Source organism: Strix aluco, chromosome 11 (genome assembly GCF_031877795.1).
Source record: "Strix aluco isolate bStrAlu1 chromosome 11, bStrAlu1.hap1, whole genome shotgun sequence".
Lineage (NCBI taxonomy): Eukaryota > Metazoa > Chordata > Aves > Strigiformes > Strigidae > Strix > Strix aluco.
This window is the reverse complement of record NC_133941.1, coordinates 14,559,611-14,584,123: the sequence shown is the minus strand read 5'-3', so window position 1 is coordinate 14,584,123 and position 24,513 is coordinate 14,559,611. Positions and strand designations below refer to the sequence as shown.

The window sequence follows — 24,513 nt, the reverse complement described above, 5'->3', positions numbered from 1 at the left end:
CTGAGCAATCTCTCTATCTATCTTTTTGGAAAATCTTTTCCCTTTCCTCTACTTGAAATAGTTCTCGTAATAAAGTTTTCATATCATTCCAGTTAGGGATGCAATCAGTGACAATTCCTGATACAACTGAGCACATTTTTCACCATCATCTCATAAGTGAGGCATTTTTGCCTGCCAAGCTACTAAATCACCTTGCTTCCAAGGTAAGTTTTAGAAAATTAAACTTTCTTACAGTTGTTTGACTATATTAAACACTCATCAAAATATCTGTTTCAATTCCAGATGTAGAGTATGAATAGCTGTTCGAGAGTCTGGTTATTTGTGTGGTGTGCATAACTGCATCAAAAAAAAGTGTTTTGGATAAAACAATTGCACTCTTAAGCCAAGTCATCTTACACTACTAAGAAAAGCCCAATGAAAGAAAGTGAAAAAAAAGTTTTATTTTTATATTTAACTTCTAAATTATAGTATAAAAATTTTATTTCTGCAAATGTCAGCTGCATTCTATTTTCAACAGTTGTGTTTATGTACAGGTACAAAATTATGGCAACAACTATACTTAGCATTCAAAATGTTGAACACACTGCCATATCTTGAACCTTCAGCTTTCCAATGCTTTTTCCACCCTCCCAGAAAATACATTTTAAAACATCCAAACAATGTCCACATGCTTGAGTCTAGTAGAAATCAAAGGGATCCTTTCACCATTAACATTCTGCTTAGAGTTTACTAATGCTTGACAATAGTAGTAAGCTAACCTCTAACGTGTGTTAATATATTTGTTTTAAAAATATTTTTTTTACAAGGATTTTTGCTGTTATTCTCATTGGAGGGAAAATACAGAATTCTTGCAAATTCAGTACTATGTCCTTCCAGCATCTCAATATACACAATATTTTTCTAATTTTTTTAAGCACTGTGGCTTTGTAAAAAAACTATGCTAAATCAGATTAAGTATTACTTTTCTCAATTTTGTATATTTTAAGTATGGGCTGTCCTACTCTGAATTTTCAATTACTTATATTGTCTTTCTTCTGAGGACATACAATATGCTGTTTTCACCTTATGCTAAGAAGGAATGAAGGAATTCTACTGTCCTCCCCCCTCCCACCCCCACAATGGATTTGACTGGCATCTGCATAGACCTTTTATAATTAAAGAAATAAGATTTACAGGATTTTACAGCAAATTTTGAAGAAATAAAAACATTAATGACAAGTGATTCTTTGTAAAACTGCCTTCATCCATTTTCAAAACTAAGCTTTCTTTGGGCTCAAAATGAAAACGTAATTCCATTAAGTAACACCAATTCCGCAACTGAATTTAACAGAACCCAGGAAATCTTCCCTATCTTTAGTCCAGCATAAAATAACAGTATGTGAGCTAGGGCTTTCCACAGAGGAAAGCAGCATTACCTTTACCAGCTAATTGCTAAGAAATTGCCTCCTCTTCATGTTTTGCAGCTTTGGCATTTCTATGCACAGCAGCTCTTCAGCACACTTTCTGCCTGTGTCTTATAAATCCAAACTCCTCTAGTAGAACAGCAAGAATTGCACTGAATCAAGATCCTTCATAGTTGGATTTAGTGGAGGAGCATTTACTGCTAGATTATTCTGCATAATTTGACCCAAGTATTTTTCAACTTCAAAGAACAGGAAAACATGAAGAATTCTGCCTTCAGTACAGCCCAAAGCAGAGCATAAAAAAAGTAATAGAATAAAATCATCAAAGGTGCAGATGATTCACCATGTACATAAAACTACCTAAACTTACTTAGGTATTGCGAGTGTGAAGTTTTCCAGTTAGCATTCTTTCAAATTCAGAAAACTGGAAGAGTAAGGAACATGACATTAATGGACAAGGCCCTCCAAATCTGACACATACGTCTAGTTGATCACAGAATTCCATATTACAATTGCAAAGCATGACAGAGGTCTGCCATCGATGGTTCTGTTCAAAGAACTGTTAAAGCACTTTCTTGTTCCATCTGTGACAACAATTTCAAGAGTCTTTTGTTTGGAAATTCAAATAATTAAATATAAACTGATGCAAAAAAACCCCAGGAGCTTTAAAGCTACTCAGCCAAAATCATCACTGGTTTGATAGTTCTATCTCAGTCTATTAAAATGGATAATACAATGTAACGGTTAGCAATGTCTAATTCTCATCTATCAAAACTGAAAGAATATTTAAGGTGTTTGAGTTCTCCCTTGATGTATTCCTAAAATAACCTCCTGTTAGTGGAATGTGAAGACATATTAAACGAGACAGAATCTGGTTTCATAAGCAAAATTTGCAAGGGCACATTAATATGGTAGCCTTTACTATTTGCTGTCATCATGCTTATTATTATAGTGCCTAGAATTGCAGTTATATAGATGGGTTTTACTTATGAAAAGTTGTTCTTTGGAAACAGCAGGGATATTCTGAATGACAGTATACCTGCCTGGTCACCGCAGAAGAAAGGATATGCATGCTCTGTGTCTTTAGATAAACATGTCCAGTTGTAGTTTTAGCATTTTTTTGTTAATATAACACTATTAATATTATGCTATCTTAATCACTTAAGTAATGTGTGTGAACTGCAAAAAAACTCATAGGCTTCTGTTTACTGGTTGGCTCAAAACAGAGCAAAGTATTCATGCCTGTTAACCGCTTAACTTGTTTTACCCCAGGTGGTTTTGCAGCAGCATGTCCTTGAAGGATAATATGAAATCCCCCATAAAGCATACTCATCTCACGGCTGAACAAATCCAGAATGATGTCTTAAATACAAAATTTGGTCCGCCTTCCCTCATCTCTCTAAAGTATTCTTTATATTAGCCCTTCCAGGAAGAAAAAGGGAAACTTTGTTTCCATGGTATCACTCAGTATATGCAGGATCTGTATTTCTGTCTGTTATAAAAATGATACTTCAGACTCAGTGTGGTACTATTTGTGAGTCATAGCCAGATTTTGGATAAGAGATAGGAGAATCATACAGAAGAGGGAGATACACACTTATCTGAAATTAAATACTGAGACACATTAACATTCGGGAAAGAAAGGAGACTGTGAGGAAAGGAGCTCAAACATTTCTAAACCAAAATTATTTCTTCTGATGGAGAATTTCTGATCTCACCTTTGGCATTTTATCTTGCTTCTGAAAAAAATCCTGCTCTCATTTACTACAACACTCCTGCCATCAAGTATGTTAGCACTTAAAACCAGAGGCTGGACTACAAAATTTACTAAGACTTAATGTTCCAAGCTATTTTATGTCCCGTTGGAAGATTATTTCTAGAAAAAAAAAAGAAGTCAATTTTTATCATGGCATCTGTAAACAGTGTAATATCATGACATGTAAATTAGTAATAGGAATAATTTTGAAATGTATTCCCATCTATTTTTCCATGCTGCATTTTTCAAATCATGAAAGACTTTACATAAAAACCAACAGATTCAAGTTTACTGGCCATAAAAAAATCCCTTAGGAATAACAGATCTTCAGGAGTAATTATTCCTTCAAGTAGATTTAGTGCTGAGACAGTGTGGTAGTTGAAGCACAAACAGAGGCTGTTGATAAAGTGGCAATGCATAACAATGTTGTAATGTATTATAAAGGAGCAATTGCCTGCAGTTCGTCAGTATGGAAATGGCAATGAAGTTCTGCTTTACATACTCCAGGCACTAAGAATTTTGTAGCAGTGATTACAGGAGGCTCTTCTTCCCCTATAAAAGGAAAAGAAAGTGAGGTGCATTAATTGAAACATTGATTTTGTATTCGGTCAACATTTTAGAAACAATGCAAAGAAAACTTATGAAAACTCTCTGGATCATAATGCCATACATTCATGAGGCTGAACTACCATGCTCAGTAACTCCTTATCTAAAGAATTAATATAATTTTTGTCTCCAGGCAGGGCTTCTTACAGAAGACCTTATTAGTGAATGGACTTAGTAAAGGTTTGGTTGTTGGTACTTCCTCAAAATTAAACTGCATTGAACTTCATCAATATGATGATCTCTTTGAGAATCTTTTCTTTGCAGATCAGCAGTCTGCACATGAACTGCACTGAAAGATAGAAATTATTACAAATTATGTGACTTAGGATTTAAAGAATAAAGGAAAGATCTACCTTGAGACGCTAAATGACAGAGCTATTCAGTTCTGTTCTGACCAAGTAACGGATAAAAAATAGGCAGTCAGAACAGAAATGGTACTGTGAATTCAGAGTAATAATCTGGACATGACCAACTCTTAGAGCAAGAATAAAAGCTAAAAAAAATAAATCTATCTACTCCTCTCATTATTAGGCCTATAAATAATAGGGGTATAAATATTCTGAATGTCTGGGACAGTAACAAGGTTTAATGGGTTGCATCCTAATAGGCAGATGATGCTCAGTTCTAGATACTGTCTCCTTTGTACCCTGCACCTGATCAGGACTTGATTTGGGTGAGGGGAGTTCAGAGTTAAGAGTCAGGCAGGGTGGTGCTTTAGGACAGGGAATGGGACAATGCCAGAAGTTATTGTGGTTTCTTAAGATGTTAGAACATGAGTGTTAAGATCCAGCTTTACCAGCTAGTGCTGTAATGTTTAACCTCTACAGCTGAAACATGTTAACAAGTAGGTATGTGACTTGAGAATTAGTTACTGGAAAGACTGCCTCTTTCTTCCAGTGACTCCTTGGCAGCTGGGACACCCAGCTGACAGCCCTGTGATTGAATCAGGAGGGGAATACTGGTAAAGCATTCTTAAAGAGAGGCCATACATTTTAAACTAGCATCCTACTTTCATCCAACACTAGAACCTTTACAGATATCATCTGTAATTCTTCCCACAAATGTGAGGAAAGGCTATGTTACAAGATGGCAGGAAATTAAAGAATATAATACTAATTTTGAAACAATAACAGAGTATTTGTGGCTTATGTAATTAAATCAGTAAATCTGCATTTTTTTTCCACCTGAAAGGCTTCCAAGTTTTAGTTATTTTGTCCTATGGACTACCTAGCCTATAGATATAGATGCTGTATCTGTAAACCAACATCTATATTCTCTCCTCCCCTCCCAACAATTCTAGCATCAAACATTAGTTCTGAATTATCTGAATAAAAAAAAAATAAAATCCATTTAGCCAAGAGAAAAATCTAACAAAGTAGCCCACTGTCAACACTCATTCAAGAACACAGAACAGCATAGCACCATCAAAATGCAATATTCACCTGTTGTAGCTGCTTAAGGAAAATGTCAGTTTTATCCTATGAATACAATTGCTGGAACATTCCACACTGATGTAATTGTCATGCCAGTTCAATGTACTGTATGTAACTAGTAAGGTCAGATCAACTTTTTATATAGCCTGAGGCAGTATTTACACCTTTTAACTGTAGGCATCTAAACAGGGTATCTATTTTGGAGAGTGTCTTCCAAGCATTTAAATTCCTCCACTGAAACCCTTTTGTTCATTCCCCCAGCCCCACATCCGATGAGAAGCCAAATGTACTTCTGAAACTTGAGTTAATCACAGTACAGACTATATCCCTAAAGGTTCTAGTATGTGCTGGAGCAAAATAGGATGTCAGTTTTAGATTTATGGCCTTCAGTGTATCACCCTCTTAAGCCACACAGCTCTCAGCTGAGTATCCCAGCTGCGAAGGAGTCCCTGGGAGAAAGACACCATCTCTCCAATAATAGGTCAATTAATGAGAATTGACTTATTAATAGAATTTTAGTGAACTCTTACTTCGCTAAGAATCCCTCCCCCACAATAAGTTAAGGAAAAGATTAATTTTTCTAAAGTTACTGAAACCTATACTTTTTTACCAGCTTTATACAATGCTTACCTTTCTCTGCAGCCTTCTATGTGGCTCCTCACACATTATCTTAAGTATTTTGAGATGGTAGAAATATGCTTACAATAACCGAATATAATTTTTGAAACATTGCTGTATCTTACCTAAACCCGATGATGAAGAAACACTTCCTGTAATGGAAGATGTTTCAATTGGGTCTGTCAATAGTCCTTCCATTAAAGGTAAAGATAATTCAGATGAAGGAACAGATGAATCATAGATTCCAGAATCTCGAGGCATATCTTTAAGATTTGAAGCTTTAACATGTAACAATGGCTGAAGAACAGAGCTGCCACCACCTTGAATGTCCTGAGTTTCTATATCTTCTCCAAGGTTTAAGTGCTGAATTATACAATGAGAGTCTGAATTCCCCGCTGAAATAATATTTACATCTGTTTTCAGGTAAAAATCACTATCCATCACCTGTTTATTCACTAAGTCGTTTAAAACCAAGCCCGAATCAAATTTTTCCATGACAGGCTCTGAGTAATGCAAAGAAGGTGGAGGGAAGGGAATAAATTGTTTCTCAAACCAATCTGGTTCCTGATCAATGAACTGATGCATATTGCAAATGGCAACATATAGGGACCTCCCAGATTTGCTCCTGAAATAATTCCTTTTACTAATGTTAACAGGAAATGCCTCTGAATCCTGTACACTAAGATCTCTGGAGTGTAAATGTGAATACAGCTGAGGAAGATTGTCCATCAGTTTGTATTTTGTACTTAGATCCAGAATACCAGGGATGTCTCCTTCACAGGAGTAATCAAAGTAGACTGCAATAAACTTGCAGAGGTCATTTGAATTCTGCTTTGCTTGACGAAGCTTCTCTGCAACAGTCAACACAGCAAACAGAAAGAGTTCTCCTTGTCCTGCATCTTTGGTTACCCCGCTGTGTTTCCAGTTCTTCTTTTCAACAAAGTACTTCATTCCCTTAGAACACACAATGATGATAAACTGGGACTCGTTTATTTTTTTAATAAGCCACTCCTTCTGACCTTCTTTACAAATTTTTAGATCTTCCCACAAATCTAGAGCTACCTAGAAAATAAAAGAACATTCTGGTTGATATTCATTATTAGATATATTAGCTAGTAAAATTTAAGTGAGTTATACTCAGTGAGTCAGCTTGTATTTATCCAACAATTGAGAATGATGAGTTTAACTATAGCTTGTCTGTGATGAAAAAGCAAGCTGTTTTAAAAGAGAAATAGGTAATAATTAACAGAGCACCGATAGTGGACAAAATGGAATCAGTAATACTATGTCAGTAGTTATTCACCAAACAAAGCAAGGCCTCACATTCATTCTAAACTTTGCTTGCAGGCTGAATATTTTGCTGGGTAAAGGAAGTGGCTGAAGTGCTAAGGTGAAAAAGAAAACCTTTCAGACTTTTTTTTTAAAAAAAAAAAAAACAACACAAGAATGCAAGTTACTATATGAACCCATTTTGCTGCTTATTTATTAAAGAAAAACATACCCAGTTATACATATGTTATGTATAAATTTATGGAATCAACAAGTAACGGTGCAAAGCCAAGTAGCTGAATGTAAACTAGGTAGTTTCTTAAAAAATAAAACCACTATGGATTTGGTACATAGCAATGTTTTTTGTGGAATAAGAAGAAAATAGAAAATGTGGCTGGACCAGGTAAATTACTATTTACTTATGTGATCAAATTAGGTATCATCTATCCACAACAAGCAATGTATTGTGCCTGCCTCAAACAATTTAACTGTTGTTGTATATTTGGGTCCTTAATGTGCTGAATGTAATGGAATTCCATATTAATTTATCATCTTTTCTATATGAATGAAGTCTGATACCAAGAATTTTCATATCTAGATACAAACATAAGTAGTGCCTATAACATTTTCAGTTAGGATGCAAACCAGCAGCAGCTTTCTCTGATAAGAAAGCTCTGAAAATTTTATCATGAGTTGTTTTATTTTGTACTTTGTCAAATTTTCTGAACATTCTACGGTCTGAAATGCCTGTCTACACCAAGATGAAGGACACAGTGGTTTATCTCATGAAAGAAAGAATGAGGAGTAGAGTAAGAGAAAAAAATAGATGCAAAAAACATTCATAATAGACACACATCAAAACTATTTATGAAGTCTTCTCTCAAGCATTTTCCCAGAGAACAAAGTATTTTTGCTCTGCTATATCATCCATAACAGAGTGGAAAACTTTGCCATGCCAGAAGACCAACAGCAGGTGGGTGCCTAGAACACAAGGACTCATGAAAACTGTTACCGCACAGTCTGTAGCTACAGGAAGAAAGTGATCATGCCTGAGGTGGTCAGGCAGTTGGACTAGATGATCACTGTAGACTCCTTCCAACTGAACTGTTTTATTCTATGCGTGGGAAGAGAAGTCATTTTACAGCTGCTTGGGAGATACTCTGACAAAGGTACAATGCAGGTAGATTTTCTTTTGTGTCTGTTTTTGTTTCTGTTCTTCAAACTACTGTCTGATCTCCTGTCTGTGAGAAAGGATTTTTAGTATGGTCAAGTTATTATTTTAAATGCCTCTAAATGCCACTGGTTTTGTCTTTTATGAGAAATCATGCCAATTCCATATGAAAAATACTTGTGCAACTGTTCTGTTATGCATTGAGTATCAGTTTTTATATTAAACTCCATAGCTTTAATAATAACATGTGTTATTTCTGTAGGTAGTTGCTATCAATATTTTGTTATATAAATCTTAAATGATGCTTGATACCACATGTTCCATGGTACACAGTTATAGTGGTAACAGCTCACCTTAACACTATTCCAGAGAGGTATGGTGTAGCAGCGCTAAAGTACATCTCTAAAAAGGGGACTCAAGTAAGTTACTTATAAAACACCTTACCTGAACTATTTTAAACATACGAATCAATTGTGAACATCCCCAAACATGTGAGGCATCGCTTATGTTACTGTGTTTGGCCACTAGAGGCCAGACTTGCTGTATAGTGGAAAACGCAGTTCCCGTTTATCCCTTTAACATCACGGTGGCAGGATTAAAATGCAGCAAAAATAGACTAACAGTTGTCTTGCCTTTTTACAGTTGAGAAGTGAAAGACTGGCCACATTGATTATATTTTAGAAAGCAGTCTGAGACTCTAAGCCTAGTCCTTCAAAGTAATAATTTGAATTTGTCTCATAGCTTTAAATCAAATCCAAGAAAAAGACATGCTGATTTTACAGCATTAACAGAAGGGAAAAATCAATAAAAATTAAGACATAATGTCAAAAATTAATCCTAATTACACAGATTTTTCTCAATGAGTAGGAGTTTTGGTAGATTCAACTGCTTTAAAATTACAATATAAAACATATTTTAGGAATACTGAAGTATATCACATAGACACTAATACCTCTTTGTGGCTGCCAACTACAAAGACGCAAGACTTACTAAATAGAAAAAGCAGTTAATATGAAACAAGCTAAACATGGCTGAATGAAAGTCCTGGAATCAACGCAGTACACATTTTCCACTATTCTGTTTTTTCTAACACGGGCTATGATCTGTTCCTTTTGCTAAGAAAAGAAAATTTATATTGCCAATATTTAGAAAAATAAAGTTATCTCTGTGGAAAGGAGACGTTGAAATACCTAACTTTCAAGCACATATCATGCGTTTTGGCGGTGCTGTTTCAATTAAGGAAGCTCTGTTTACAGAAGAAATGTTGAGTTTACCTCGCAGCCACAAAAGTCCTGAAGAAAATAAGCAAAGCATTGGATGACGTTAATGTGTTTCTGGCAATCTTTACTGGAATAGCAGATGAACACTTTTGGCCGGGGGTGAAGTCTTTCCGCATGGAGACCTGCAGCATATGCTGAAGATTCTGAGCTCTCCTCATCCAGATGGGAATATATATTTTCTAAATTAGAAGAGAGAAAGAGAGTTCACACTATAAAGCTTGGGATTGTTTTGGGTTTTTTTAAAACTTTTGTAGGCTCATTACTAATGCATACAGTAATGACTTTTTTCAAAAGAGATCCCCTTCCAGCCTGAAAAAGAAAAGTTGCACACACTCTATTGATCTAGCTTATGAGTTGCCACATATGTGGAACACACTTTGAAAGTGAAATGTGCAGTTATTACTGTACAACTCAGAAAACTTAAGAAAGGTTTATTTTATAAATAGAATGAGGTTGTTTCACCTCTATCCAGCTTCAACAGTCTTCACCTCTCTGTTGAAATACTATAAGCCTTAAAGATGTATCATCATCAAGAGTTTCCCATATAACAAAGTCCCTTATTTAAAAAAAAAAAAAAAAAAACACACAACACAAGCCAGGTAAGAATATTAAACTCCAGAAACACAGATCCCTTCAGAATATCATACAGTATCTCTCTGGTATATATATACACACACATGTTTGGACATTAAGTTGACATTAATTTAAATTAAGAGATGATTAATTTAAATCCAAATAATTATTAGTGTTTCTTTCCTTGTATAGATGTGTTTATGCTGGAACATAAAAGCCCAGTCTTACACCAGACTAATTCAATCTAGTTCTACAGTTGATTTGGAATAAAGCATGATCATTTCAAAATACAAATATCCATCTAGGGATTTAATTTAGAACAATTAATCAGAAATAACTATTCTGGAACAACTCTCTCTGTAGACATATCCTTAGTGATTTGTCTGTGGTTTTTGTTGGAACTGTGCTAGCTGTGCGCAAAGGGATAGCTACAGAAGACCAGAAGGTAAAAGGATTTAACCCAGATGGCATATCGCACTTGGAGTATACCTCAATGCCAAAATTCAGATGGATAACACAGATATGTGAGGTTTGGGTAAGTAATCTCTTTTTCCATATTCATGAAACCGCATGATTCCCTAGATACTACAAAAAATGCCAATTGGGTTTTAACATCTCAATGTAACAAGTGTGACTTGCCAGCTCCTGGACACAGACAAGAGAGAAGTCAGCAAAGAGGGATGGAATCTAATTTAGAGAAACATCTGCAAGTAAGTCTTAGAAAGAGTAAATTTAGGAAGATGGCTTAGGATGAAGTGCAAAGGCAACTTCCAGGAAAGTGAGCAAATCTGGAATAATAGACACAGGTAATATTCCAGACAGTGCTGAGAACTGTATTGGTATCACATGGCTTTACTTTCCTTCTGGTTTAAAAAAAAAAAAAAAGAATCAGACATTTCTGAATGAAATAAGGGAGTGTTTAAAATATATCAATTTACAGATCTGTTTGTATTGCACTTGGTCATGTAGTACTTTCACAAATAAGAAGAAACCTGAAACCCAAAATATTTCCCAACAGCAATTTTGTTCTCTCCTTGATTTGTCTTGATTTGTGATACAATACTTTCCATGGCAACAAATTACCATCAAGTACTGATTAAGAATATGCTAAAAGTTTCAACACACAAAAAAGCTGTGGGGAGAGAGGGGAGAGGGCAGAAGAAAAAGCTCGCTCTTCAGATAAAGGTATTTCTGGAATAAACATACTAGTTAAGACTGTTTTGGTTGCAAAAGTGCATCTTTAAATGGAACTCTGTATTGAATAAACACTCTTACCTTGCTGTTTCTTGCGGCACATGACTGTGAAAAGCGTAGCAAATGCTGAAATGACAACTAAAGGGACTGTAATGGCAATAGCTCTTATTGGTCCAGCCCACGGAGAATGTACTTTGAAAAATAAAGCAGAATTAGCCATATGCAAATAAGCTATATTATACTTACCTAATCAAATCTTCACACTGGGAATGTAACACTGCAGCAGCACAGTATTATCAGGTAATTCTTAAATATACAGTAGAATCAAACATCATGTTCTGCTCCATTTTAAATCAGTTTTATACTGATTGCCCCTATCACCGCAGCATTAGAGTAACTAACATAATTAACACATGCTGCGTGACAATTCATACCTCCCACCATGAGAAGAGTTTACATGAAGTATAGTTTTAATAAGATACGTAATAGTCATTTGGATCTGACAGATTTTTGTTCCAGAGTGCTGAACTAGCCACCACCACTTTGAAAGGACTGTCTTCCTGCACAGAATATCCTTCTCAATAACTGGTCTGATCCATAGACATGTTAAACAGTCACCTGACAGGTTTTCCAGACTGCTTGATTTGATTTCAGGGCTGAAGAACATAGGCAGGTAATGTGTTTAGGCTACTCTCACGGTTTCATTACATTATTCCACACTACTGCATGCATCAGTAGTATGCAACTAAGATACAGGCTATGATTCTTCATATCCATATATACAACAAAAGTGACTTTCCCACAATGATTTCCAATGATATATTGATCTAACCTGTACTAAATATAAATGTACAGAGATGAAGATGTGTATATACAAGTGTGCATGTCTACTCTTTTTTCATTTGGTCAGAAAAATCACTGCCCAGCTGCCTCAGTAGTCTTGATTATGGCAAACAGACATGGGTAAAATCAAGATTTATTTTCAACATAATTAAAACTGAATGTAAATTAATAAGGTAAATACTATATACTGTTTAAAAAACAAAATTCATACCTGGTTTTAGTGCATAGTGCATTGTTTTCCTTGTTGTATTAGTGTCATCAACCAGCTTTGAAAAGTAAAAGTTGAATTTTATTTTGTGGAAGTTTATTTTCTGCAACATGTAAACAACTATAACTGTTTTCATGATCAAATGTGAAGAAACTTACTGTTCAAAAACTTAAAGAGCACCTCAAATTAGTAATCAGTGAAATCATTTGTCTTTGTTGGTACATAGTTTAATGTTGTAATATTAACTTTTCAGAGTTCACTGTCATCAAGTGATGATGACAAGAGAAATACAAGAGAAATAACACAGCTTTTAAGTACAGTAAAAACCGACCAAACTACAAGAATTATGCACAACTTTACTTGAAGGCACAGATGAAACTGCTATGTACTCAGGGAAGCAAAGGTATAAGAAGGCCAAGAACAATCTGCCTAAAAACCTTTATTTGCCCAAGATACTTCAGTAGGGATGTCTTAAGTCCAATTTTATCAGTGTGACTTGAAATACTTTAATTTCAGTTAATTTCTCCATTTAGCTGTTGTACAAAATGACTGTTTTTAAGTATTACCTCAATTATATAATCCCCTGGAGATACATTCTGAAGAATACAACTTGTAGTATCTGTGTTTTGCTCCTACATCAAAGAAAGAGAATACTTTGCAAGCCATTCACATACTTTTAAAACCAAATAAAAAATACATTCATATTGATTTAGAAATATACAGTGCCCTCCTGTATTAAGACACCTTAAACCAGCAAAACTAAGCCTCTCCATTCAAATATGCAAGGACTACAATCCTCTGCTTGCAGAACTAAAATATAATTATAAAAAAAAACTCCTAAAAGTTTGGTCTAATACATGAATTCTACATTATTGCCTGAAGCTCTCAAGCTTTCAGAGACTTAGGATGAAAGGTTGATCACTGAGAACAGACTTGCCACTGAATACTAAGCAAAGCTAAGGAAAATAACACAGGAAATAATACGTATAAGAAACATAATAAAACTGCAGTTTGAAGTTAATTAGTTGTAGGGTCTTCAAGAGAGAGAACAGTCCCTTCCCATTTGCTTATACTATGTAGCTCCAATGGAGTCCCTCAAGCCTGGTTTTGACTGATGAGTGCTATCACAATACAATTATTATTTACATAAATAGTACCATTTACATAAATAGTTTAAGAATTTTAAAACTGGTAGTATATTAAGTCTTAAAAGTTTCTATAAAGCCTTAGAATGAACATCTAACGTTAATAGGCTTTGTGCTTTTAAGAGTTGCAAAACTCAGGGACATACCTGTTTGCAGGTCTTTTGCTTAAATGGCCCTTCATGCTTAAGTTTGTAGTGAAGAAAGTAGTACCTAAACCCAAAGTTGTGAGGTGCATGATCAAAGGACACTTGCATGTTAAAACCCTGCTGGGTAACATTCAGATTCCTTGGCTTCCAGTCTGTCAGAGGAGATATTCATGAATTGGAAAAAGTGACTCTTCAAGTACAGTAACTTTTTGTAAGATGAATATACAGAAAATATCACATTTTACTTACAAGGTTTGCAGACAAGGTTTTCTGGCTGTAGCAACAATTCACATGCTACAAATACATAGAAAAATTATTAATGATACAGCATCAAAATGCTATGATATTTAAACAAGAGGACAAAAGAAGGGAGTTCATAGTTTTGAATACAATACCCCCATTTCTTTCCCAGTCCCTAATATGCATGGAGTAAATACATTTTGCAATCTTAGCTTCTTTGTTATGATTTTAAGTCCCTTCTCATCTTTATATGAGAAACACAGGTTCAATAATTTGAAAACAGCATCCCTTAGTGAGACAAAAGGGATAGCACTAGGCAGAGTACAGCAGGAGAGGAAGTTGAAACTAGCCTGAAATACATTTACTCAGAGTAAATAAGTATGCTGAGCATTATTACAAAGACAAGTGTTACTGAAGTCTGCATCAACAGGCCAACTTGAAAATATTTTAAGAAAGTTTTATAGGACAAAAAAACCCTAAGCAGGACAAATATCAACCCAAAGGGTACTTGCAGTTTCTCATCATACTATTTAAGCACTGAGGAGCTTATTCAAGTTTGTTTTCTCTAACTCCAGTGAGAATTGCTAAGTAATTTTGAGAAATTCAACTTGATTTGTTGCTATCTAATTTTATATGTACTCATCTATACCTATCTCTAGATATCTGTTTTTGAAACTGGAATCTCAAAAAAAACCCAACCATAATGTCCAGAGAGGAGGAGGAGCAAACTGTCTTCGTGAGACAAATGTTCCCAAGAACCACAGGAGTAATCCTGCTGTAGGCAAACCTGAAATAATCTCAGGCCTACCTGAGACTTTTCTTTCGGTTGTTGCCTAACATGTATTACCATACACCACAGATTTATCTGTAGCATTCAAATTCTTTCCACTTAACACCCAGATCTTCCTTCAAAGACTACGTCAGTAACTATCTTAACCCAGACTCATCATCAGCTACTACACTGTTGTGAACTACTACTTTGTTATGAAAACTAAAGCGCCAGGGGTGGGGGGGGGACATGACAACACCCATTTGTGAAGAGATGATACGCAATACTTACGTCTAGTTCGGAAGAAAAATGGGTGATAATTACTTTCATTTTTAATGGAAGGAAAAGGAACAATCTTTACAAAGTAATCTGTTTCAAACTTCAGATTTACAAAGGACTGGGATTCCATTCCCTACAAAAATACAAGATTGCAGCACGTTTTAAAGTCAACTACTATAACTAAAAGTATCTTTCAAAACAAACCCACAGTTTTGCAAACATAAGCAGAAATCAATACACTAAAACCCCTTTATCTACCCCTCCATTACACATTGATATGAGGAATCTCAATACAGAGTTGGATGTGGGCTACTACAGATGTGCACCCAAATGACAAATCACCCAAATGACAGTTTCCAGCTTCAGGAAAGCTTCTATAGAAGGGGACCAGATCTGCCTCTAGAGCAACAACTATCATTAGCTTAAAGAATACTTTTAGGAAGCAAGCTGTATCCTAGCAAACAGCATATCCTGTATATATTTAGATAGAGATATACTTAGATTTATAGGCAGCATATAAGCACTTTCAAGGCTACTCACACAATAAAGCAACAATGAAACTTTTCTTGAAACAAAGCACTTACTGTTCGTTTAAAACTGGGGCTGAGCTGCTTTGGATCTTTTAAAACCATCTGCTGGCATTGTCTTCCCTCTGATTTTAACTCCTCAAGTATTACTCGAAATCCTTTCAGGTATTCAATCCCTGCAAACAGCAGGGCATTTAAATAGAAGACTAGTATTTCAAAATGCATAATGTGGTATTTTATGTAATTTTATTTCATTTGCCTTTAAAAATAAAACTTACCACTCATATGAAATATATCTGTCTTTTAATACCTGTTTTGTATGTCAGTTCTTCCCACATTTTCTATCTATCTTACCTATTCAGAATTCCATCTCTGGCAAAGGCTGCAATTACTACATACTTGTGTAATGCTTAAAGCAGAGGGGCCCACATCTCAGGTGGGGCTTCCAAATTATCACTGCAATATAAGTTATCATTACCTTCATCACCCTCAGGAATACTTTATAGTAACTTCACATTTCCATTATTAGCAATGAAATATAACATTTTGCTAGCAAATTATAAAAATACTCCTTTATAACATCTTTCTATCATTTCTGAGACTACCAGATTAAAGCGATAGCGGTTGTTACAACTTCTTTAGTTCTAGTATAGCATGGGATAACAGAAAACTTGACTTAAATGGAATGGAATTTATTCCAGTGTGTGAATACTTCCAGTTATTTATAACTGATGCCAGAACTACATGCATTTTTTTCAAGGTACTCTAACACACCTAACTCTCAGCGGTGTCTTTCCATTTCTTTGCAATGTTCTTATCGTGGAATTACTTCATTACATGACTAAACTGAGTCATGGTGATGCAAATGTCACAGGAAAATGCCAGTGTTACCCTGTGATAGCTTTGTGGCTCAGGTATCAAAGTCACTGCATAGTTCTTCAAGGCTAACTACCACTACTCCATCTAATTACATCTTTTCAACAGCATTACATACGGCAGAATACACATTTATCAAAGACACAGCCACAGCCTTTGTAAGCTAAATGTTGCATAAATAAAAATGGATTAAGTTTATGCTATGCTTGTCAAATTAAAAAAAAAAATCCTAAATGTATGATTTTCCATGGACCTCCTCTGTTGCACTAGTTTTCCTGGGTTTCTGGGGTTTTTTTTTTAATGTTTTATAATTTTGTAGAAGATCGAGACCATGAGTTGCCCAATGTGTTCTTAATATTCCATGGAACAAAAGCACTATTTGTGCTTACATGAAGACCATGAAAGAGAAAGTGTCCAGTCTCCATGTTACCCAAGATGTTTCAACGGCAGTTCTGTCCTCACACTTTCCTAAGGATTAACCTCTGATCATTACAAGAAAGAACACCAAGCTTTGTTTCCCATAGAGGTTTGATTCATCCAGTCTGCAGCTGAAGATTACCAAATGCTTTCAACTGCACAGTTTTTTAGAATTAAGTGTAATTTTCATATACTCTTTTAAACCCCAGAAATTAATCATTATTTTTAATCAAACAAATGATGAAAGCATGATTTAACACTGAGAGGCCACAAAAAAATTACAATTTTTCTGATCTAAAAATGTTTGATTTAATAAATGCAGGACTAGGCTAAAAAATTTATATCAAGTTTAATAAATACACATTTGCATTATTAGTCATATCTCATCATTTAGGTTGCAATCCTACCACATAAATGGGAACTTCCAGCTGTTACTAAATCATAAGAAAAACCTCATTTAAAAGATTTTTGAAGGAGTATGAACCATGAAATATCAAGTTGAGACTCTGCTGTATAAGAAAAAGAACATAAAAAAAAATCCTGTTTTAATTTTGAAAACTGTGTTATGCTTAACTCTAATTATTTCATTGATATGGAAAAGCACCTTTGCAGTTAACATTCTTTAATGAAGTATAAAAACATTCAAGAGGGAAACCCCACCTCTTTCATTTGCTAAACACTGGCGATTAAGAAAAATGAGTTTGCATTAAGTTACTCTATTTAGGACCTTAATTAGTGTGAAGAAAAAGAAATGATGGGCAGGTGTTGGTAAAGAGAGAGTGCACTATAGTGCACTAGTCCCCATTTTGTTGATCATGCACTCCTACCAACAAAAAAATTTTGAGCACAAACCATCAGTATATTTATAAAATACAAATATGTACTACTGTGCTAATATATTATGTACATTATAAAATATATGCAAAAAAACATTTAAAAAGCATGAGATAGACTAAAATTAATAAAAAAAGTTTTTATTTTACTAATGATACAAAAAATTTTTTGTTCCCACTTAAAACTGTTAATAATATTTTTGAGTGAGTGTTATGTGATTGAATATGCTTCACTGTTTTTTTAAATCTTGGTTTAACACTCTGTGGTATGGCAATTTGAAGGTCTGGTTCTGAGTTCAGTTTATTTCATTACTTGATTTTAACGGCTGTCATAGCTGAAAAAATAACAAAGATACACAGGTCCAAATGAAGGAAGTGCATCATTGGCTGCATTTCCTAAATCATGATACTAATTTTTTACTTCCATTCTCTAATTATGCAAAGGTTTTTCTTGCATTTTGGCTAGTAAATTTTTATCTTCCCTGATGTCAGTTGTTCTTGCAAACTAATCAGAATGTGTTGCATTTTTACATTTTTAACAAATGGGTTCAAAACCCACTGAAACTCTGCATTCTGAAGATTTTTAAACAGGCTAGGAAATTCTGTTTTCTAATTTTTTAAGTGTAAAAATATGAGAGTTTTTGTAGGTAAGAAGCTGGCATCATTTTCAGCAACAAAATCACATAACAAAGGAAACCTTTCCAAACATCTGTTTTCAAAATGCTCTTTCCACAGCATGAGTTTCTTCTGAAAAGCAGTTACTTTCTCACTCATCTTTAAAATGTCACCTTTACCTTGAAGAGGCATATTAACTGTGCTTTTGGTTTAGTGGGGTTTTTTTAAGTATCTACTAGGTAGCATACTACTGACAGTCACTTGTCATCACAGAAAAGGTCAGCAAATTTGGAAGTGTCTTTTTGTGAAAGAAGAATGCTTAACTCAAAGATTTGGGTTTGACAACTCTTAAGCACTTTGCCACAAGATAACCAGTGAACCTCTGTGTGGCACAAAATATTTTCATGGTCACTGCCCATCTCCTTACAAAGTATTGTAAAGATTCTACTATTTAAAAGTCTTGTTTTTATAAAAACTAACCACACAGATGACATCACATGCACTTCTGGCTCCAATGTCATTGTTGCAAGAGTTCCCCTATGAATGATGCAATGACCAAATTTCACTTGTGGTGCTATCTCTGAAACCTTATGCCAGCATCCTTTTTTTCATTCCAGTATTTCCCTGTATTATTTCAGCCAATTTACCGTGGCGGGAATAACAACTGTTTCCCCAGTGGTATTTGGCTTTTTGCTTTTCACTACTGAGTAGGAAACCTCAAAAGGTATTTCACAAAAGGAGGCTTCTAAAGATTTATCATTAAGTTTAGTGAAATTTTGTACTTAATTGAGTATCACATGGCTTCAAACATCACTGAAAAAATTGTAGAGGTTTGTCTTTATGTTCTGCATGCTTAGTCTTCAAATGTCTTGCTAATCATGACAGCTTCACAGTATTAGCTAATATCTTAAGGCACACTATATGCTCAGGGCAAGGTTCATTCTTAACAATGGTAGGTGTAAATCTGTATTTCAAACAGTCTTGACAATTTTGGCCAACTTATTATCAGAACTGATTAGGTAGTCATTGTTTTTACCTTCTAATGTGGCTGATGAAGAGCCTGCACTAGGAGTAGGGGAACTGTCAGCTCTACTATTTTCTTGTTGTTTGCACGTGCTCGCATTATTAGTATTGTCTCCAATTATCTTAAACCACTTGTCAATTTCATGATAGTCAGTTTAATTAAAACTAGATAATATAATCAGTAAATCCAGTTAACCTGGCGCACATACACTGCTATAGGTTGCAATATGCTGAAAGAGAATGGAAGACTGAGAGTGCCACTGTGAAACCCTCCACATTGTAGAACATCCATTCTTCCTTCAGGATACCTCACGTACTGCACATCAAACATGAACATCTGACACAGAGACCAAGTTAGGGTGCCAGTGTTAATCCATATATTAAATACTAGTATAGCTTAGTTTTTCTTTTCACGATCTAAAAATATGTAAATAGGTGTTCTAAAATTTTCTTCACATGCCCCAGTGGATCATCTTCAAGTGTTCAAGGCCAAGTTGTATGAGGCTTTGAGCAACCCAGTCTAGTAAAAGGTGTCCCTGCCCATGGCAGGGGGGTTGGAACTAGATGATCTTTAAGGTCCCTTCCAACCCAAACCATTCTCTGATTCTATGATCTTACACTCCCCACACTTTGGAGATTACTGCTCTAGCGGGCAACAAGGTACTTTCCGTGACATTTAAGTGATTGAGGAATATTCTTAGTGATGAGACCTGACAAGGAAACACATTCAAGTTTGTATAGCTATGATTAAATAATGTTTTCCACCTGTAAAACAATCTGCAACCTAAAGAATCTTTAAGTGTATCAGCAATTAAACTCAATCAATGCCACTGAAATGCACCAGTGCCTTAGGGCAAAGAATGAAATCAGGGTTATTGCACAGTTCCAAACAGCAGGAAATATTCAGCAAACTGAAATAGTAAAAAGCAGCATATGGCTACAGAAAGCATCCTAGTTTTAAGGGTATTTCAAGTGAGCTAGTAAAAATAACAACTTTGCAAAGCTGTTAAGAATTTCTTTCTTCTTAATCAGTTTGCTTCAATGATTCCAAGCATAATTTTTTTACTTAATACCAATCAGCAAGAAGGTATTACTGAAGACATGATGAATTAGTCCATTTCCCTTTACTACTTACCGATGGCATTTGCTGTCCAAAGTATTGTCACCGCAACCTGTTCATAACATGCATATTGACTGATAGTTATATTCTGCACATCTCCAATCACGTGTTTTCCCACTGAATTCAGGTAAGGCGTGCAGTCTAAAAGTATGGAGAAATACACATTTTAAGAAAAACATTCTAGCTGATATTCTTGTGCCATAACAGAGCAAGTAAATCATAATCTGCCAACAGCACCTAAAAATCTATTCAAGATCAGTTTCCAACATGATCTGCATCTTTCCATATAAATGAAGAATTAAGTTAATTTCCTAATTTCTTCAAGATTGAGCAAGGTAAAAGTACACGTGCACTATTTATTCTATAAAAATAAGTACTGCAATCTAGATGAAGCTTTTGTCTCAGGACACTGAAAAACACAAAACTTTACAAATCATTGAGCACAACCACCTTCACCAGTTGCAAAACCCTAGTTCACAGGACTCCAAAGGAAATTACCAGTTTATAACACCAGTGTAGCCTGTACCACACTAAGAGTAAAAATAACACGTGTTGGATCTCCCACAAGAGAACAACTTTTCCTCACTAATTACTCAAAAGAATATGAGGACTGACATTAATTTTGTGCATGTACAGTGCTTCGAGCAAGAGAATGTTGGTCAATGATCAGGCACATATGAGAACAATGGGAAGCTTTAGAACTGGCACAAGAACTGCTTTTTAACCACGATAGTGCTTGATCCTGACCACAAAGAACCTGCTGCGTAAATCCATCTCATCTCTGTCACCCATTCAGTAGCCACATCCCTATAGACCATTTTCCTGCCACTGGATCTGGTCAGAACTGGTTTTGTCTTGTTATGCTCGCAAAATACAGTATATTCCCTAAAGTTACAGCTCTGCAAACATGTGATTATAGAAAACCTCAGCTTTCATTAAGAAAATAAAAGAAAAACATTCTTGACTTTGTTGTTGAACTTGACCATGTCTTTATGCATTGAAAACAAGAAAACAGCCCCAAATTTTATTACTTTTAAAGCCTTACAATGTTTAGGCTCATATTTTGTGGCAGGAAAAGAAGTATTGGCCAGAGAATGCAATAGTTCTGGAGCACAGTATACATGAAGACGTGGATGCACATTCTGCTTTTGAACCAGTGAAGCCAACAAAATCCAGAAGAAGTTGACTAGTAGACTATGCATTACTGACTGATGATTAATTCTAAAAAACTGAGATAATCTCTATGCTATATATTTGTGTATACAGAGTCAGTAGCAATAAAACATTAAAAATCAAGTGTTATGATAAGCCAATGCAGGAAATTAAAATTTAATTCAGAGGTGTGATCTTAAAGGCAAGGAAAGTAAAATTATTAACTGAAAAGCAGTTTTGGAAAATGGCTTTTTACTATGAATAACAATGGCAAGGGGTCTTTTATGTAACTGCCACGCAAATAAGAACAGAACAGTTTGTACAACATTGCCTTTTACACAAGCTGGGCAGTTGAGTTGGTACTTACTCTGCTGTTTGTAGAATTCTGTTGCTACGAGTGAAGTCAATGACAGCATGAGCTTCCTCTTTAGGAGAATAGAGTATCTTCTTTCAATGGAAAGTTTGAAGTTACAGTTTTTTGCTAGGTCTGGATCTAATTAATAGCAAGCCCAAGATTTTGGATCCTAGTTACTAAAATTTTATGGTCAAATGACAATTTGCCAAAATGGAATATAGCACAAATGTCTGAAGTTTGACTGTGAGTCACTGATTTACATTTTTAAAGAACAACGGATTTAAGAAGAAAACAGCAGGAAAAAATTGCACTTTTTCAGGAAACCACTTCTTTTACTTGAATACAAGTGAAATACTAAAACATATAAACATTTGTTTTCCACCTGAATAAATAATCTAAGCAACTAATTTAACAACATACACCACAGTTTGCTAGTGTTGCTGTGTGGCAAAGTAAGAACCTTTAAATTGCAGCCATCAAGCCAAATTCTCTTTTGTGGTAGCTTATTCATGATAAGTATGCATTTCTATGTTATATGAACTGTTTAGTCTTGCTATCAGGGAACTCTTTTCCTAGTACTGCAGAATTCAAATAACTCCTTTGTCCAGGAAGTATACGGTGCCAGCAGAATTTTGAATTAACACTTGTCATTGGTTAAACACAGTTCCTGGTGCCAGAATTAATGGAAAAAACATGACAGATACTGGGACTTAAACAGACTCCACTGTGTTAACTAAACATGGGGATCTCTGTTCTGACTGATATTATTTCCTGGTTTTATGTAGATTAAAACAGTAACTTTTTGAAGTAACCACTTACCTCTTGTACAATCCAACATACTTAAATTTTGCTCATTTTAAATATTAACATCAAATTAGATTTTTTTAAAAAGTCACAGTGAAGGATTACAAATTCAGAAATTAACATAAAAATAGAAGAACAAAAGGATGATCAGAATGAAACAAAAGCACTATTATTAGGTTTCCTGATACATTCTCTCAATGGTAAAATTTTACCCACATTCAGCACCTGAGTTAAATGCTTTGGGTAGGCAAAAAAGCCACCTGTGACTTGCACTGGTATTAATACAAACATTACTGCTGTAAATTAGGACCTACTCTTGATGATAAATTCCCAACGTAGTCAATAGTCATACTTTTCTGACTAGACAACACGGATGACAAAAACCTTTAAAAAATGAAAACAATAAAATATAGCCATTTAGCAGATGTTTGAAGGGGTTGAAGTATTATTGATACAACCTGCTTATTAGAGTTATCATGCTAGAGACTACTCTCTTAGTTTAGCTGCAAGACCACATCTGCTAGAGTACTAAAACCACCTGTCTTCACTGAAAATGTAGACAGCAGTTTGCCACTAACCTGGTCCTTTAACACCATAGCTAATTAGAAGTTCCAACTACTTCAACCAGATGAAGAGATGCCATTCATCTTCAATATTAATCCTTGCAAAGGATATATTCCCCATATACAAATACCAACTACACAGTTTCTACCATGAGACACACTTCACACCACTTTCCCCAAAATTACACATCAGAGAAAAGATGTATAAAGCTTGAAATAATCCTTTCCTGTGACTTTGTCTGTAACAAACCCTTCAATGACTACATTCATTCATAGAATAAAACCATTCTCTATAATTTTCCAGGCAAATACTGGGCAGATGATGTAGGCTAATCTGAAAGTGAAACTACTACAAGCTGTTAGATCCTTTTATTATCAGTGAAACAGAGAAAGGAGAAGATCTAACATACCCAGCAGAAACAAATCTAGCTGTTAAAATTATGTCAGTATTAAAGAGCTCATGTTATTCTTAGAGACATTTAAGAGACATGCTGCTATATATTGACAACTGTGATGGAGTCCTTGATTTTTGTGAATATAGTGCAAATTTTCAACTTACTGTCATATTTAAAGGTGATATTGAGTAGCCCATTGTTCTTGGTGACTGATGACAGTCCCTGTAGAGAAATATCAAGAAAATAATTTGAATAAAGCAAGCTACTTTCAATTTACATAGATTTTTACTTCAAAAATAGTTTGTTGGACAATGACAGAACTCATGATTTTTTTCCTTCTGTTTGGGCACCCTATCCATCAATCTGAACACAGGCAATGAAAAAACAGATTGCATACATCTGCGTTTACTCACCTATCATCAACTTAACCAATGTAATACTCAGAGAAGTGAAAACAAGGAGAAATCAAAGTCTGAATATAATATTTGCATGAAGACATGAAATTGTGACTTACATAGTATGACTTGCCCAGTAGATGTGAATCACAGAACCCTATTTTTGAAATAAAGTTGTGATGTTTTCAATTTCCACCATTTAGGTTAATCGTGCCCATACAAAACCCACATCTTTAATCAAGGTTTAATGACAAATCAAATTGGTTTCTCCCAGACAAACACAGTGTAAGAGAAGAGAAGAGAGAATATCAGTCTGAAGCAGCTGATCTCTATTCCACCATCACGAAAGAGTATCAGAAGTTCAATCAGACGGAAGGTATGTCACTGCTAAGCACTGCGGTCATAGCACTTCAGCTCTGTTTTCTTGGTGAACGTCATTTTCAGGAAGAAATTAAAAGTAGGAGCAACACAGCAGAAGAACTGATTAAAGAGCACTCACCACCTC

General features: G+C 35.1%; 1 protein-coding gene across 1 annotated transcript; it reads right to left on the bottom strand.

The window, feature by feature from the left end:
- Positions 1-420: 420 nt before the first annotated feature.
- Positions 421-23,829, bottom strand: IL17RD (interleukin 17 receptor D). Its single transcript, XM_074835809.1, has 12 exons — positions 23,778-23,829; positions 20,360-20,485; positions 15,518-15,636; positions 14,946-15,066; positions 13,895-13,939; positions 13,646-13,797; positions 12,921-12,986; positions 12,358-12,412; positions 11,385-11,495; positions 9,531-9,715; positions 5,942-6,878; positions 421-3,711 (listed from the first exon to the last, which is right to left on the bottom strand). The coding sequence occupies exons 3-12, from the start codon at positions 15,563-15,565 to the stop codon at positions 3,596-3,598; spliced, it is 1,836 nt and encodes a 611-aa protein (XP_074691910.1). The 5' UTR covers positions 15,566-15,636; positions 20,360-20,485; positions 23,778-23,829; the 3' UTR covers positions 421-3,595.
- Positions 23,830-24,513: the final 684 nt, after the last annotated feature.